This window comes from Ruditapes philippinarum, unplaced genomic scaffold (assembly GCF_026571515.1).
Source record: "Ruditapes philippinarum isolate M1 unplaced genomic scaffold, ASM2657151v2 ctg186_1_1_1_1, whole genome shotgun sequence".
Taxonomy (NCBI): Eukaryota; Metazoa; Mollusca; class Bivalvia; order Venerida; family Veneridae; genus Ruditapes; species Ruditapes philippinarum.
In genome coordinates this window covers 18,360-33,550 of record NW_026860931.1, presented here as the reverse complement: position 1 = coordinate 33,550, position 15,191 = coordinate 18,360, and the positions used below count along the sequence as shown (strand labels likewise).

Here is a 15,191-nt window from a genome sequence, read left to right as displayed (position 1 = left end):
GGTCAATAACTACAAAATGACCCTATAAAGTATTGTTCTAGATTTTGTCATTAAAACAAACACATAAGCTGGACGGTTAAATATACAAAATAAACTTCCGCCAATAGTGTTTGATTACTACAGAGATAATGTATAAAACAAATTTACAAGCCCCATTGTGCTGACAGTGAAAACATTTTTGGAACAGCCCATGTCTTTTGAATAAGTTAACATAGCAATTAAAAATAAATATTCTTTTTATACCACAAATAGTGTTTTTCATAAAAAGAAATAGGTAAATGCTTAAAATAGGATCCTCATAATTTTGAAAATTTCAAAGATTATATTGCACAATTTTCAACATTTAAGATATTTAATCTGGACAAATCCATTTAAGATATTTAATCTGGAAAAGTGCATTTAAGATATCTAATCTGGACAAGTCCATTTAAGATATCTAATCTGGACAAGTCCATTTAAGATATCTAATCTGGAAAAGTCCATTTAAGATATCTAATCTGGAAAAGTCCATTTAAGATATCTAATCTGGAAAAGTGCATTTAAAATATCTAATCTGGACAAGTCCATTTAAAATATTTAATCTGGACAAATCCTTTTAAGATATCTAATCTGGAAAAGTCCATTTAAGATATCTAATCTGGAAAAGTCCATTTAAGATATCTAATCTGGAAAAGTGCATTTAAAATATCTAATCTGGACAAGTCCATTTAAAATATTTAATCTGGACAAATACTTTTAAGATATCTAATCTGGAAAAGTCCATTTAAGATATCTAATCTGGACAAATCCATTTAAGATATCTAATCTGGAAAAGTCCATTTAAGATATCTAATCTAGACAAGTTTATTTTAGATATTTAATCTTGACAAATCCATTTAAGGTATCTAATTGGACAAGTCCATTTAAGATATCTAATCTGGACAAGTCCATTTAAGATATCTAATCCGGGCAAGTCCATTTAAGATATTAAGCATGGTAAGGGTAAAAAGGCATTTCCAAATGGTCAATATTAAAAGTATCATGTATTCCAATTTATTAAACGAGAAAAGAAATGAACTCACCTCTTGCCTTCCATACTTGGACAAATCTAATGCAGCTTCCTGCTCTTTGGCTTCTTTCTGTTCTGTAGCCTTCATACCATGATGAATATTAGGCCTCCCGGATAAATCCAGAATATTTGGAACCCTTGCTTCATTTTGACAAGTATCAATGGTTTGTCTTTTTGGCAAATGGACCCCAATGCCTGTGGGAGCTTCACGATAATGTGAAGTGTTATACTGTAAATACTTCTTCATTCTATAGTTTTTAGTGGAAATGAACTAACTAACCCATCCTTACAGAAGGTATTAAAGATATCTGAAATAGTGAAAAGAATAATATTCAAATATTGCAGGAAATCTTATTTTTTAACAATTTTCTTTAACATACTAAAATCTATCTCAGTCCTTCATTTGCTATTAAATAAGGGAAAAAATTGAAAACAAGAATCAGTTCAATTTGCATAAAAAATAAACCAATATGCATGTACTTTCATTCAACCTTACAACACATATAATGCTAACCCCAAGAGCTGACCTTTATAACATCTCAAATCAATGTCTGAATATAAGAATGTATATCGATATGCAAGACTGATAGACCGTTTAAAAACATTTGTCGTATCAGTTTTCTCAATCGTTCATACATTCAGTCAACAAACATTTAGTTTAACCTCGATTTTACAATAAAACAACAAAGGAAATATATGAACATATGTTCAGCTTAAATACGTTAATCATGTGTATTGGAAAAAAATGGTAGAGAAGGGAAGTAACTATACTTTAATATTACCTGTTTTACCACTAGGTTTTGAAGTACATTATCTTGACTATTGTAGTTTTAAAATGTATTTTATAACAGAGTATCTTGAGTGCAACAGAATGTGATAGCATAAATTAATTTGTGTATCAGTACTAATCTTTGTTTAATACTGTAATAATGTTTGTTGTTTTTTCCATCCAATACTTGAATACTATTAAAGCTGCACACCTCCAGATAAGCCAAAATATTTCAAGAAAATAAATATTGATAAAAATGTACTAGAATTTTAAGAAATGTAAAAACATTCAAGATCCAAGTTATAGTTTACATGTTATGTGCAGTTTAAGACTGATTTTGCAGTATTTTATCACCATATTTCTACTGTGTTACTAACGCAGTAAGGGCCGTTTTTGCATATGTTGACGACTTTTTGATAATTTTCTTGGATTGTAAATGCCAATTGCAATATGTTAATTACTTCATTTGTTCACCTCACAATATTTTACTTTTGAATACATTTAAAAAAATTTCATAAAAATTAACATGAATCTGGAGGTGTTCTGCTTTAAAGTTGTAATATTTCTTTTTACAGAGCTGCACACAAATTAGCATTAAATTGTCAAAGTATTATGCTTACTGTGAAATAACACTATATGGCAATAACTGTCACTTTCAATTGAATTCAATTTAAAAAAGCAACCTCTGCCATCTATTCAGTTAATCATTTGTCTTTATTGATCTTTTGTGTACATGTTTGTTATCCACATACAAAACCATATCATTATACAAAATTCAATATAAACACATAAAGATAGGACCTCTGTGGATTAATCGTCATACAATGTATACTAGGTACCAGTCTAATCTATTGAAAATTCTCGATCAATATATACCTGAACCAAGTATAGCTCTACTACACCTTTTATAAAACACTGTTAAATTTAACAAGTGGTTGAATACAAAACGTTTTAAAATTTTTATTATTATGTAGTATATTGGTATACACATACCATATAAATGTACTTATTCCGACCTGAAAATCATTCTCTTCTTTAGTATTAACAAAAGCAACAATCATACAATATTGTATTGATCTAGTTTGTTAATATTTTTAAGGTTTTGCTAAACTTTTTCTCTAAAAAGCACAACAATTTGTGTTATAGAAAAATATAATATATATTCAAAAATTACAAAAGAAAAACATCTTGTTTCAGCTTGTTATTTTCATTTTTTTTCCATAAATTTATGAAGAGCTTCAATATTGTTTGAAAACTAGCAGAAAATTCCACTCAAAAACAATTTACAGAAGAAAAGAGCTTACTATTTTTATTTCACTGTTATCCATTTGTTTTAATCCCATTAAAACAACTCAAGTGCATTGACTATATATTAAGAACAATTTAGCAAAGTCACTTTTATTGTAATCTTCAATTGCACAACAAGCACAGTATACATGTTATTTCTTTTAAAAAAGTCATTCGACAAAAATCTCCTTTACTGAATTTTTAAATCTGCGTGTACAAGATCACCTTTAATTTATAAATTTATGTTCTGTCGTATATCCTGTTTTTACCTTATCTGGATTACTATTGACTGCAATGGCTCAATGCTCACTATCAAAATTGGCCGCTATTTTATTTATGCTTTGGTTTATAACAAAGGTAACTTAAAAACTGTTTGCGGATGGGATCAATAAAGCGATATTTCTCTAAAGCCGCATTCATATACTGTTGAACTCTAATATATTCATGAGTCATTTGTAAATAAAGCGTGGCCTTCCCAACTGCACAATAACAATCCAGACAACTCCCCAGTATAGTGAGTGATACTTGCCACTCAACAATCGCAATCCAGACAATACCCCAGTATAGTTATACTTGCCACTCCACAATCACAATCCAGACAACTCCCCAGTATAGTTATACTTGCCACTCCACAATCACAATCCAGACAACTCCCCAGTATAGTTATACTTGCCACTCCACAATCACAATCCAGACAACTCCCCAGTATAGTTATACTTGCCATTCCACAATCACAATCCAGACATATCCCCAGTATAGTTATACTTGCCACTCCACAATAACAATCCAGACAATACCCCAGTATAGTTATACTTGCCATTCCACAATCACAATCCAGACAATACCCCAGTATAGTTATACTTGCCACTCCACAATCACAATCCAGACAACTCCCCAGTATAGTTATACTTGCCACTCAACAATCGCAACTCCAGACAACTCCCCAGTAAAGTTATTTCTTGCCACTCCACAATCACAATCAAGACAACTCCCCAGTATAATTATACTTGCCACTCCACAATCACAATCCAGACAACTCCCCAGTATAATTATACTTGCCACTCCACAATCGCAACTCAAGACAACTCCCCAGTATAGTTATACTTGCCACTCAACAATCACAATCCAGACAATACCCCAGTATAGTTATACTTGCCACTCCACAATCACAATCCAGACAACTCCCCAGTATAGTTATTCTTGCCACTCCACAATCACAATCCAGACAATACCCCAGTATAGTTATACTTGCCACTCCACAATCACAATCCAGACACCTCCCCAGTATAGTTATACTTGCCACTCCACAATCACAATCCAGACAACTCCCCAGTATAGTTATTCTTGCCACTCCACAATCACAATCCAGACAATACCCCAGTATAGTTATACTTGCCACTCCACAATCACAATCCAGACAATACCCCAGTATAGTTATACTTGCCACTCCACAATCACAATCCAGACAATACTCCAGTATAGTTATACTTGCCACTCCACAATCACAATCCAGACAACTCCCCAGTATAGTTATTCTTGCCACTCCACAATCACAATCCAGAGAAAACCCCAGTATAGTTATACTTGCCACTCCACAATCACAATCCAGACAACTCCCCAGTATAGTTATTCTTGCCACTCCACAATCACAATCCAGACAATACCCCAGTATAGTTATACTTGCCATTCCACAATCAAAATCCAGACAACTCCCCAGTATAGTTATACTTGCCACTCCACAATCACAATCCAGACATATCCCCAGTATAGTTATAATTGCCATTCCAAAATCACAATCCAGACATATCCCTGGTAGTTATACTTGCCACTCCACAATCACAATCCAGACATATCTCCTGTAGTTATATTTGCCACTCCACAATCACAATCCAGACATATCCCCGATAGTTATACTTGCCACTCCACAATCACAATCCAGACATATCCCTGATAGTTATACTTGCCACTGCACAATCACAATCCAGACATATCCCCTGTATTTATATTTGCCACTCCACAATCACAATCAAGACATATCCCCAGTATTTATACTTGCCACTCCACAATCACAATCCAGACATATCTCCCATAGTTATACTTGCCACTCCACAATTCACAATCCAGACATATCTCCCATAGTTATACTTGCCACTCCACAATCACAATCAAGACATATCTCCCATAGTTATACTTGCCACTCCACAATCACAATCCAGACATATCTCCCATAGTTATACTTGCCACTCCACAATCACAATCCAGACATATCCCGGTAGTTAATACTTGCCACTCCACAATCACAATCCAGACATATCCCCAGTAGTTATACTTGCCATTCCACAATCACAATCCAGACATATCCCCTGTATAGTTATACTTGCCACTCCACAATCACAATCCAGACATATCCCCGGTAGTTATATTTGCCACTCCACAATCACAATCCAGACATATCCCCGATAGTTATACTTGCCACTCCACAATCACAATCCAGACATATCCCCGGTAGTTATACTTGCCATTCCACAATCACAATCCAGACATATCCCCTGTATAGTTATACTTGCCACTCCACAATCACAATCCAGACAACTCCCCAGTATAGTTATACTTGCCACTCCACAATCACAATCCAGACATATCCCTGGTAGTTATACTTGCCACTCCACAATCACAATCCAGACATATCCCCGGTAGTTATACTTGCCACTCCACAATCACAATCCAAACATTTCCATGGTAGTTATAGTTGCCACTCAACAATCACGACATATCCCCTTTTTAGTTATACTTGCCACTCAACAATCGCAATCCAGACAACTCCCCAGTGTAGTTATACTTGGCACTCCACAATCATAATCCAGACATATCCCTGGTAGTTATACTTGCCACTCCACAATCACAATCCAGACAATATCCCCGGTAGTTATACTTGCCACTCCACAATCACAATCCAGACATTTCCCGGGTAGTTATACTTGCCACTCCACAATCACAATCCAGACAACTCCCCAGTATAGTTATACTTGCCACTCAACAATCACAATCCAGACATTTCCCCTATATAGTTATACTTGCCACTCAACAATCGCAATCCAGACAACTCCCCAGTGTAGTTATACTTGCCACTCCACAATCATAATCCAGACATATCCCTGGTAGTTATACTTGCCACTCAACAATCACAATCCAGACATATCCCCGGTAGTTATACTTGCCACTCCACAATCACAATCCAGACATTTCCCGGGTAGTTATACTTGCCACTCCACAATCACAATCAAGACATTTCCCCTATATAGTTATACTTGCCACTCCACAATCACAATCCAGACAACTCCCCAGTATAGTTATACTTGCCACTCAACAATCACAATCCAGACAACTCCCCAGTATAGTTATACTTGCCACTCCACAATCACAATCCAGACAACTCCCCAGTATAATTATACTTGCCACTCAACAATCGCAATCCAGACAACTCCCCAGTATAGTTATACTTGCCACTCCACAATCACAATCCAGACAACTCCCCAGTATAGTTATACTTGCCACTCCACAATCACAATCCAGACTAATCCCCAGTGTAGTTGTATGTGATATCCCCAGTATAGTTATAAATATTGTATATTGACAGAAAGGCACATAAAGCTTCAGAAAAAAAGTATTTTTAATTTTTTAGAAATGGCAAACATGAGTTTTATAAAAGTACACCAAAGTTAAAAAGCTTTTGAGAAATGAAAATAAATGTATTTCTGAGGCATAATGGGCCTTTAACTTATCATTATATTTGTAGCTTATTAAATTTTCATACTTTGTTCATAAATTTCATCTGAAGCAAGACTTAATCAATCTAAATTTATACTAAGTTCTATTTACTATCATATATACAAATACCTGGTTATCCATTGAAAAGAACATTGCATATTGTCCAACAACATTGACATGGCACTCTTGCGTTTGACCTTGTAGTCGGTATATTCCGTAAACGTAACGATCTACTTGTCAATCAATATAAATTCCAATATGCATTAAAATATGTAAATTAAAATCCCTCTTAGCGCATTTGGTAAAGGCGTTTCACTTGAAGAATGTAGACGTAAACTGGTAGGTTCGAATCCTATTTCAGCGATTTTCTGTTTTTATTAATTTTAAAAATTGCAATTCTCTTAACACTATTGCAAACCTTTTGTTGTGTGTGCTTTCTATGTAGTATTTTAAAAGCTGCATTAATAGTGTGTATGCACTAAAGCATATACATGTACGATTGCATAATGTCACAAAGAGAACCTGCATTGAAAGATACTATATTGAAATAATTTTTTTTAATAAAAACACCACCTAAAAGGTATTCTAAAACCAGTTGTAGTAAAACATTTCAAATTAAATTTTGCAAGTAAATTAAAAATATATCATTACGTGGTGTTGATAAGGAATCGAACCAGAGTCCTTCAGATCTGTAGTCCGACATCTATACCAATACACCACACCTCACTGACATGTGTAGTTAGCAAATATATTGATATATTCAATAACAACTGGTCAGTGTTTATTCAAATGACCTTTACGAAAATTAATGAAGTGCCAGGTCAATATTGTTGGACAATACTACAATACTACTGCAAAATAGTGTACAATGTATGTGATGGTTTTACTAAACAAAAATTATTTTACTAAACAAAGAGATTATTTTATCAAAAGAAATGATTGAGAGTTTAATATGACACATGGAGCTGGAGATAGTATTGCTCATATGTACAGTATGATTCACATTATCTAGATCAATACATTGAACAAGACTTTGTAAATTTCATTCATTACAAAAATCAATTCATGCATCTATACACTGAAACTCTCTGTAGACGGAAGTTAACGGGAAAACTTCCCCAAAATGTTTGTTCATCCGGGGCTCAAAAAAAATTAGGATAAATAATTTTTGAATGAAAAGTTTTTTATGTAAGATAAAGGGTTAATTTTGTAAACAGGAAAATAGACAATAAAACAAATTTTTAACCCCTGTACTTTTCAACCCAAACTGATAAGTTTATCATTTAATTAATATATCAGTCAATTAGATGCGGATGTAAGCCATTTAAACATAGCTGTCTTTATGTGAGTCATATATGTAGCTATATACATGATACTGCCCTGACTGTATACTGTCCTGGTATGTTTTAACATTGTTAAAAAAAACAAGTATCGAAATCTTCCCTTCTAAAATAATGTACAATGTATTATACATGTATAGATGTATTTGAATATTAATAATGCCAACAAAAATTAAAGTAACATAATGGTGAATATAACTGATCATCCATAATAAATTTGACAGCCTAACATTAAATCATAAAATATCCATATTGACAGTCCTTAAATCATTATTGAATTAAGACAGTTAAACAAGACATCTACCTAACAAAATCATGAAATAATGATTATAATATTTTCAATAATCAGCTGTAAAGGTATTTCATTTAACTATTTTCAACATTATTTGGGGGGGGGGGGGGGATAAATAAACGTTTGTATCAGGAATATAGTTGACAGTTGAATATCAATATAGAAGAAGGTCTTTGGAAACTGGTGACCGTTGAAGACCGGAGAAGGTCGAACATAAAACAATTATTTCTTTTTAAGAAAATGATTAAATAGGCCTACCATTTTATGAATAATTCCGAGCAAACAAAGAATAAAGTAAACACACAAGTTTACGCAGAAAATATCTCTATGTGTTATGGTAGAAGCCCCTACGAATATTTTAATTTTGTAAATTTTCAGTATAAATAATTTATTGTTTGTAAAATTTAAGATAGATATTAAAGAAACATTGATAATTTTGAAACACATCATTCAAGTTTTTCCACCTTAAACGGTAAAATAATGATAGAAAATTAGAAATATCACGTTCTTAATAAGTTGTAACCTACAGGTAAATCCGTAACGTACCGGCAAACGGTATTTAGCTAGGTTTTCGAAAAGGTCAATTAACCAATCATGTTCGGTTTACAGATCACATGCTCCTCCATGTACCGAAAACAGGTCACGTGCTCCTCCATGCCTCAAAAGTTAAACGCGTACCAATACCCTGCGGTCTCCAGACCGCAGGGAATAATATCGTCTCACTAATAAACTTTAAAAAATAATTTTGTCTAGTTTTATACAATATGGTTGCACCAACTTGCTAGATGTGATTGTTACATTGTGAAATCAATCATACATACCAGCATTACCACCAAGTGCCTAAGTTACTCTGACAGTTGGAATATTTTTTGATATTTACAAGACTCGACTAGTGAAAACTTGTATAATATGACTGAAATAGTGGACCTGGCTGGCACCATCACTCTATTACTATCCTAATTTAACAGTATGACCAACATTAAATATAATCAATTTAATACACTAATAATTATTATAATATTATATATAATCTATAAATAGGTTTGAAATGCCTTTCTCTGGCTAAGAAGTGACTTCTTGCCAGACACATGTGATATGGAGCTCCAAATGCGTAAATTAAGCTGAAGTTGGGGGAGAGGGCAGCTGTAATGATAGGAGGGGATTTAAATCCTACCAGAAACTTTGAGGTGTTAGCCTGTGCACAAACGAACTGTGATAAACCAAAATTGCTGTAAAGCATCCAACACCTCCAAGTTTCTGGTAGGATTTCATTTGAATCTCCCTGTAGAAAAAATATATAATTCAACATTTATAATTTTATACAATTTATTTGGAATTCAACATATTTGAAGCTCAACACCATATGTTTCATTTAAGCCACTTTGATACAACCAAACAACAAAATTGACCAAATGTATCTTCTCCTTTCAATATAATTATATGCTGTTAATATCTCATACTGGGGCTACAATTTATGAAATGTGAATAACATGCTATGTTTAAGTTAAAAACAAACATGTGTATGTGTGTATATAATGTATATGGTCATGACAATATATTAAATACAGCCTTAAACATTTTCATCCTCACTGTTATCACGCCGTAATGATAATACACTACAATATACAATATGTCCCTTTACCATTTAAAATTTTTTATCTTTGAACAAAATGTAGGTTATACTGTATATGTATATTGTTTCAATTTTTTTAAAAATTTGTTTAACTATCAAGAGAATCTAAAAATGTTTTTAAAAATTGCTGGCAATTAGGGATATATTTTTTTGGGTTTTTTGTGAAATTTAGAATCATTTTTTAAATTTTAAAAGAAGGAAAGTAAAATAATTGTTTTCACTTTTTATCACCAATGAAAACTGTTCATTTTTGTTGTTATTCTTAATTAGCAATTTTAAGTAACAAGCACCACCACTGGGTGGGGACAAGGCTCCACTTTTTTACTTTTTCCAAAAGCAAACAAATAAACAGTTTAAACAAATCTTAAAGAAAAAGTTAAGTTTTCCTTTTTTATAATTTTTATAGGTCTGTCTAGTCACACTAATTTTGTGCAATATGAATCCTTTCCACAAACAAGAGCTGTCGGTAGGACAGCAACGCTCGACTATTCTTAGTGCTTGATAGTAAAAAAAAAATGCTTGATACAGTTACCTCCTCCTGTCTACAGGTTGGGGTCATGATGGTGAACAAGTGTGCAAAGTTTCAAAGCCATATGTCAATGGACTTTGAAAATATTTGAACTATTACAAAAACTTTAACGTAAATTCTAAGTCGAAAAAGGGGCATAATTCTGTCAAAATGCTTGATACAGTTACCTCCTCCTGTCTACAGGTTGGGGTTATGATGGTGAACAAGTGTGCCAAGTTTCAAAGCCATATGTCAATGGACTTTGAAAATATTTGAACTATTACAAAAACTTTAACATAAGTGGTTACGCCGACGCGGACACCAACGCCGACGCCGACGCTCGGGTGACTACAATAGCTCTACTTATTCTTAGTCGAGGTAAAAAATGACAATGTTAAGAAAATATAATAAAAATTCAATCATTCGACAGTCACTCAAGGTCACCTAAAGGTCAAGGTCATATGTAAATAATTCAACATGTCTGTAATAATCCATTGATTAATTACAAAGTAACAGCCAATTGTAGCAACAAGCAATGAAAGTAAAGGTCATTTATGAGTGAGGGTCAAGGTCTGTCTGTTGAACTCAAAGCACTATCCTAAAAGTTTATTAAATTCAAGTTTGAAAACAATCCATTAAAAAATAACAAAGTTATAGCTACTAATAGCAAAATACAAGGAAAATTCGGACATTTAACCTTGAAGGTCAAGGTCATTTATTGATAAAGGTCAAGGTTGGTCTGGTCAACTGAGGTCAACTGAAAGGTCTTGTCCAAAAGGTTGTTATGGCCAAGTATGAAGACAATACACCAAGAACTTAAAAAGTTATGATCAAAGTACAAGTTTGCAACGCCGAGGCGACTGTAAACAATACCTCTATTTTTTTCTCAAAAAAAAAGTCAAACTAAAAATGAAATTGCTGATTCATTTGCCTGAAAACTGTAGTCTATTTGTTAACCTACAGAAACAAGTATGATTATTATTATGACTACTGGACTTTGGAGAAAATGTAAGAAAATGATATTAACCTGAATTTTCTACATAAAAACACCTGCAATGAAAATGTTATGTAGGGGTTTACCAGGGTGCATGGAATATTAGTGGAACATCAATTATTTTTGGATGCAAATTGCAAAACTACTAAACAAGTGTGCTTCTCATTAATGATATTACTTCAGCTTGTGTGAAATTTCAAATTGATATCTCCATTGCTTTATGAATTATATTCTGGACTAGAATTAAGTATGAAAGATAGAAAGAGCAATAAATTCAAAATTATGCAAACCAGAGTTATGGTTCTGATATAATGCGCTTCCCCTACATGTACATGTATGAGTTATCTACCTATCTGAAAAGTTTCATGTAAACACCTGCTGTACTTTTTCAGCTATGCCAATACAAAAATGAAGTAAGATAAATAGTAAGGGTTATAACTCCAAAATTTTGTATAAAAGTTATGATTCTTGACTTAGGAAAAGCACTTCCTCTCAATGTGATTTAGATTCCAAAAGTTTATTACAAAAGTTTTTGCTCCATTCAATTCAGTGACTGTTATCAGACAGACAGAAAAACAGACTGATGCACAGCCAGACTGACAATGCTAAGTCTATATCCCTCTGCCTTTGACAGGGGATAATTATATAATATAGAAGCACATGCAAAACCCCAGGTGCACATGTTGATTATTATTCCTGTTAAGTTGGTTGATTCTAACTCAAGCACTCAAGGAACACATAACACAACATAATGGAAGCGAAACCCCAGGTGCACAACTACACATGCCAACCATGCAAACAACCAAAGTTGACAATTGCAAATTTTTACTAATTCAAGGGCAATAACTCTAGAAATACTGAATAAATCCACAAACGAAACCCCAGTTGCACAACTACTAATACTTTTTGAGCTATGTGTGACACAAGTTGAAAATTGCAAATGTTTACTAAGTAAAGGGCAATAACTCTCACAATACAGAATAAATCCAAAAGTTAAACCCCAGGTGCACAACTTCACATGCTGAGCAACATTCCTGTACAGTTTCATGTCTCCAGGTCAAATACTGTTTGAGCTATGTGCGACACAAGTTGAAAATTGCAAATGTTTACCAAGCAAATCACTCTACAAATACTCAGTGAATAAATCCAGGGTGCACAACTATACAAATGTACATGCTGACTATTATTCCTGTAAAGTTTCATGACTCTAGGTCAAATACTTTCTGAGCTATATGTGACACAACATGAGAATGGACAGACGGATGGACAACAGTAAATCTAAATGCCCCACCATTTAGTGGGCCACAAAAAACTTACAATACACTTGAAATACAATCACATTGTTATCTTTTCCTTAACAATATAGGTCAACATACAAGTTATAATTGGCACATAACATTCTTTTATCTTACTGACAGAAACTTCCTGTAGAGAAAGACCTATTTAGTCATTTTTACATTAATACTAATCTTGTAATAAACCAGAACATATTATGTGTGATTCAGATCATCTATATACATAGATATAAAATGTCTGCACTTGTCTTTAATATTCAAAAACTTACCCCTTGTAAATAGATTTCATTTTCCATCCCTAACCTTAACATACACTTTAACTAAATTCTTTTTAAAGTCACTGTTCCAAATCAGTGACACTGAAGTTGTCGTTTTATGCGACATGTTTTATTTTAGTTTTATTTAAGTTGAAATTTAAACGCACCATGCACTGTCAATCACAATTGGAAAGGGAAATAATGCAAATAAAAAATTTGCTACACTGCTTGATTATTAATAATTAGCACAGATAATTATTTGATCTAGGAGAAAAATTAGAATCTGAAAATTAACTAGTAGACTCTACAATCACAAAATCTATATGTTCAAGATGACCAGTCAATTTTTACATGCAAAAGACGGCTTTAAACTCACTAATAATCATTTGATTTTGAGAATTTATTATAAATGGATGATAAGCTGTGATCTCAAGCTCTCTTCTAAAACAAACTCCCACCCTTAAATCCATTTCTTTTGTCAAACACAAATCTAGCTTTAAGTTTAATCAGAGTAAATGTTAAATTATAAATTTACAGGATGTCAAAGTCAAGTCTAGTCAATATTTTTCTTTTGTCGGAAATATATTTAACAGTATAACTTGGACCCAAAAATATATCTAGCTATTTTTGGTCCCATGTATAACATAAGCTATGTATAGGTTTTGACAGGCATGTACAGTACTGTGACTAGAGTTACATTCAATTTTTATAAACAAGCATTCAAACATACTAAAAAAATTCCTCAGTTACAAGGACAGCGTCTAGTAAACAATCCAGCATGATTGCATCAGTTATGAAACAATTCACATTTCATTTTGGGAACGTATTTCACAGTCAATCACTTCATGCCATGTTCAGTAAACAACTTAAGTCCAAGATCTACAATTGAAAGATACTTTACATTCTAACCTATTAAAAGGCAAACAATCTAAACTGCAGCTCTACTTTTATACAATAAACTGCGTTTTACACCGTCCTCAGTAGAATATTTGTTAAAACTACGTAACTTAAAAATACCTACTAAACACAATTATTTCACTTAACGGAACAAATTCCAACACACATAAATTCAATACTGTTCAATTGTGATATACTGAATACACTTTTTATCAATCCAAAATTGGTATCAAATTCAAACATTGCTCTAGCAAAATAAGCTATTGAAATCCCTGAATTATGTTATCAACAAAAATCCTACACCACAAATCTTGTATCGGACGACTGAATAAATAACTAGGTCAACTCTTTATCTGCGCTGCGAGCATACATTGAATTACTGTACGTTCTATTTTTAGCACGCATACATAAATACAGTACACAGCTTACCTGAGAGTTTTGGTATTGTTTACGCGGAAATTAGATTCTGATCAACTAAAGTTATTGCTTCAAATATTGTCATTCACTTTACCACACAATATCCATCAAAGTTATGTTTTACTTTTAAGTCCAAATTACGATATTCGACAACACGACATAAACATTCGCAAAATAACTGCAGCGCGTTCACAAACCAGCCCGACCTGTTAGCGGTATCGTATGGATTTTTCACTTGCAAGGGCCGCTCAAAAAGTTATAATGACGTCATCGATATAAATTGAATAGCTGTCGCACAAGACCTCCCGACGCGTGCATGTCGCGGAGATGCACACGGCGGTCAAGATCAAGTATTATATCTCAAGTACCAAAAATAATTGGTATACCTGTCGTGTAGGCTAATACGGGTGGGCCTTTTTGTCAAAAACGTGATGCCTTGGAAAGTATTTCGACTCCTTCCGAATAGGCTACATATCGACAGCATGAATGAGGCGTCCGGAGTGGATCGACATGGACGATGATTAATCTAGGACATATGGTTAATTCAAGCGCCGAGCAAAAATAAACTTAAAACAATACACACAAGGCACGCGCCTTATTCTCATACCCCTCGGTGTACAAACTTGTGCACGTTGCACTGTGCATGGCTGCCTTACAGCGACCTACTTTTGGCTCAAAATTCATGT

General features: G+C 33.4%; 2 protein-coding genes across 10 annotated transcripts in view; both read right to left on the bottom strand.

Moving 5' to 3' along the window:
• LOC132713949 (uncharacterized) overlaps positions 1 to 14,749 on the bottom strand; it is a 33,284-nt gene extending 18,535 nt beyond the window's left edge. For 7 of the 9 annotated variants that reach the window (XM_060696652.1, XM_060696653.1, XM_060696658.1 and 4 more), the window contains exons 1-2: positions 14,518 to 14,749; positions 1,062 to 1,356 (exon numbers count right to left, since the gene is read on the bottom strand). In XM_060696652.1, the coding sequence (XP_060552635.1) occupies positions 1,062 to 1,295 (234 nt within the window). In that variant the 5' untranslated portion in view covers positions 1,296 to 1,356; positions 14,518 to 14,749. Of the gene's footprint in view, positions 1 to 1,061; positions 1,357 to 3,121; positions 3,595 to 14,212; positions 14,384 to 14,517 lie in introns of those variants that run through there. The other 2 variants (XM_060696654.1, XM_060696655.1) reach the window with 2 other exon arrangements.
• On the bottom strand, positions 4,216 to 4,887 carry LOC132713955 (chorion class high-cysteine HCB protein 13-like). The gene has a single exon (XM_060696690.1). It carries the CDS (start codon positions 4,885 to 4,887, stop codon positions 4,216 to 4,218), a length of 672 nt encoding a protein of 223 aa, XP_060552673.1.
• Positions 14,750 to 15,191: the final 442 nt, after the last annotated feature.

Coding starts and splice junctions, on each gene's coding strand:
- LOC132713955 (XM_060696690.1), bottom strand. CDS start 4,887: ATGGCAATTATAACTATACTGGGGATATGTCTGGATTGTGATTGTGGA.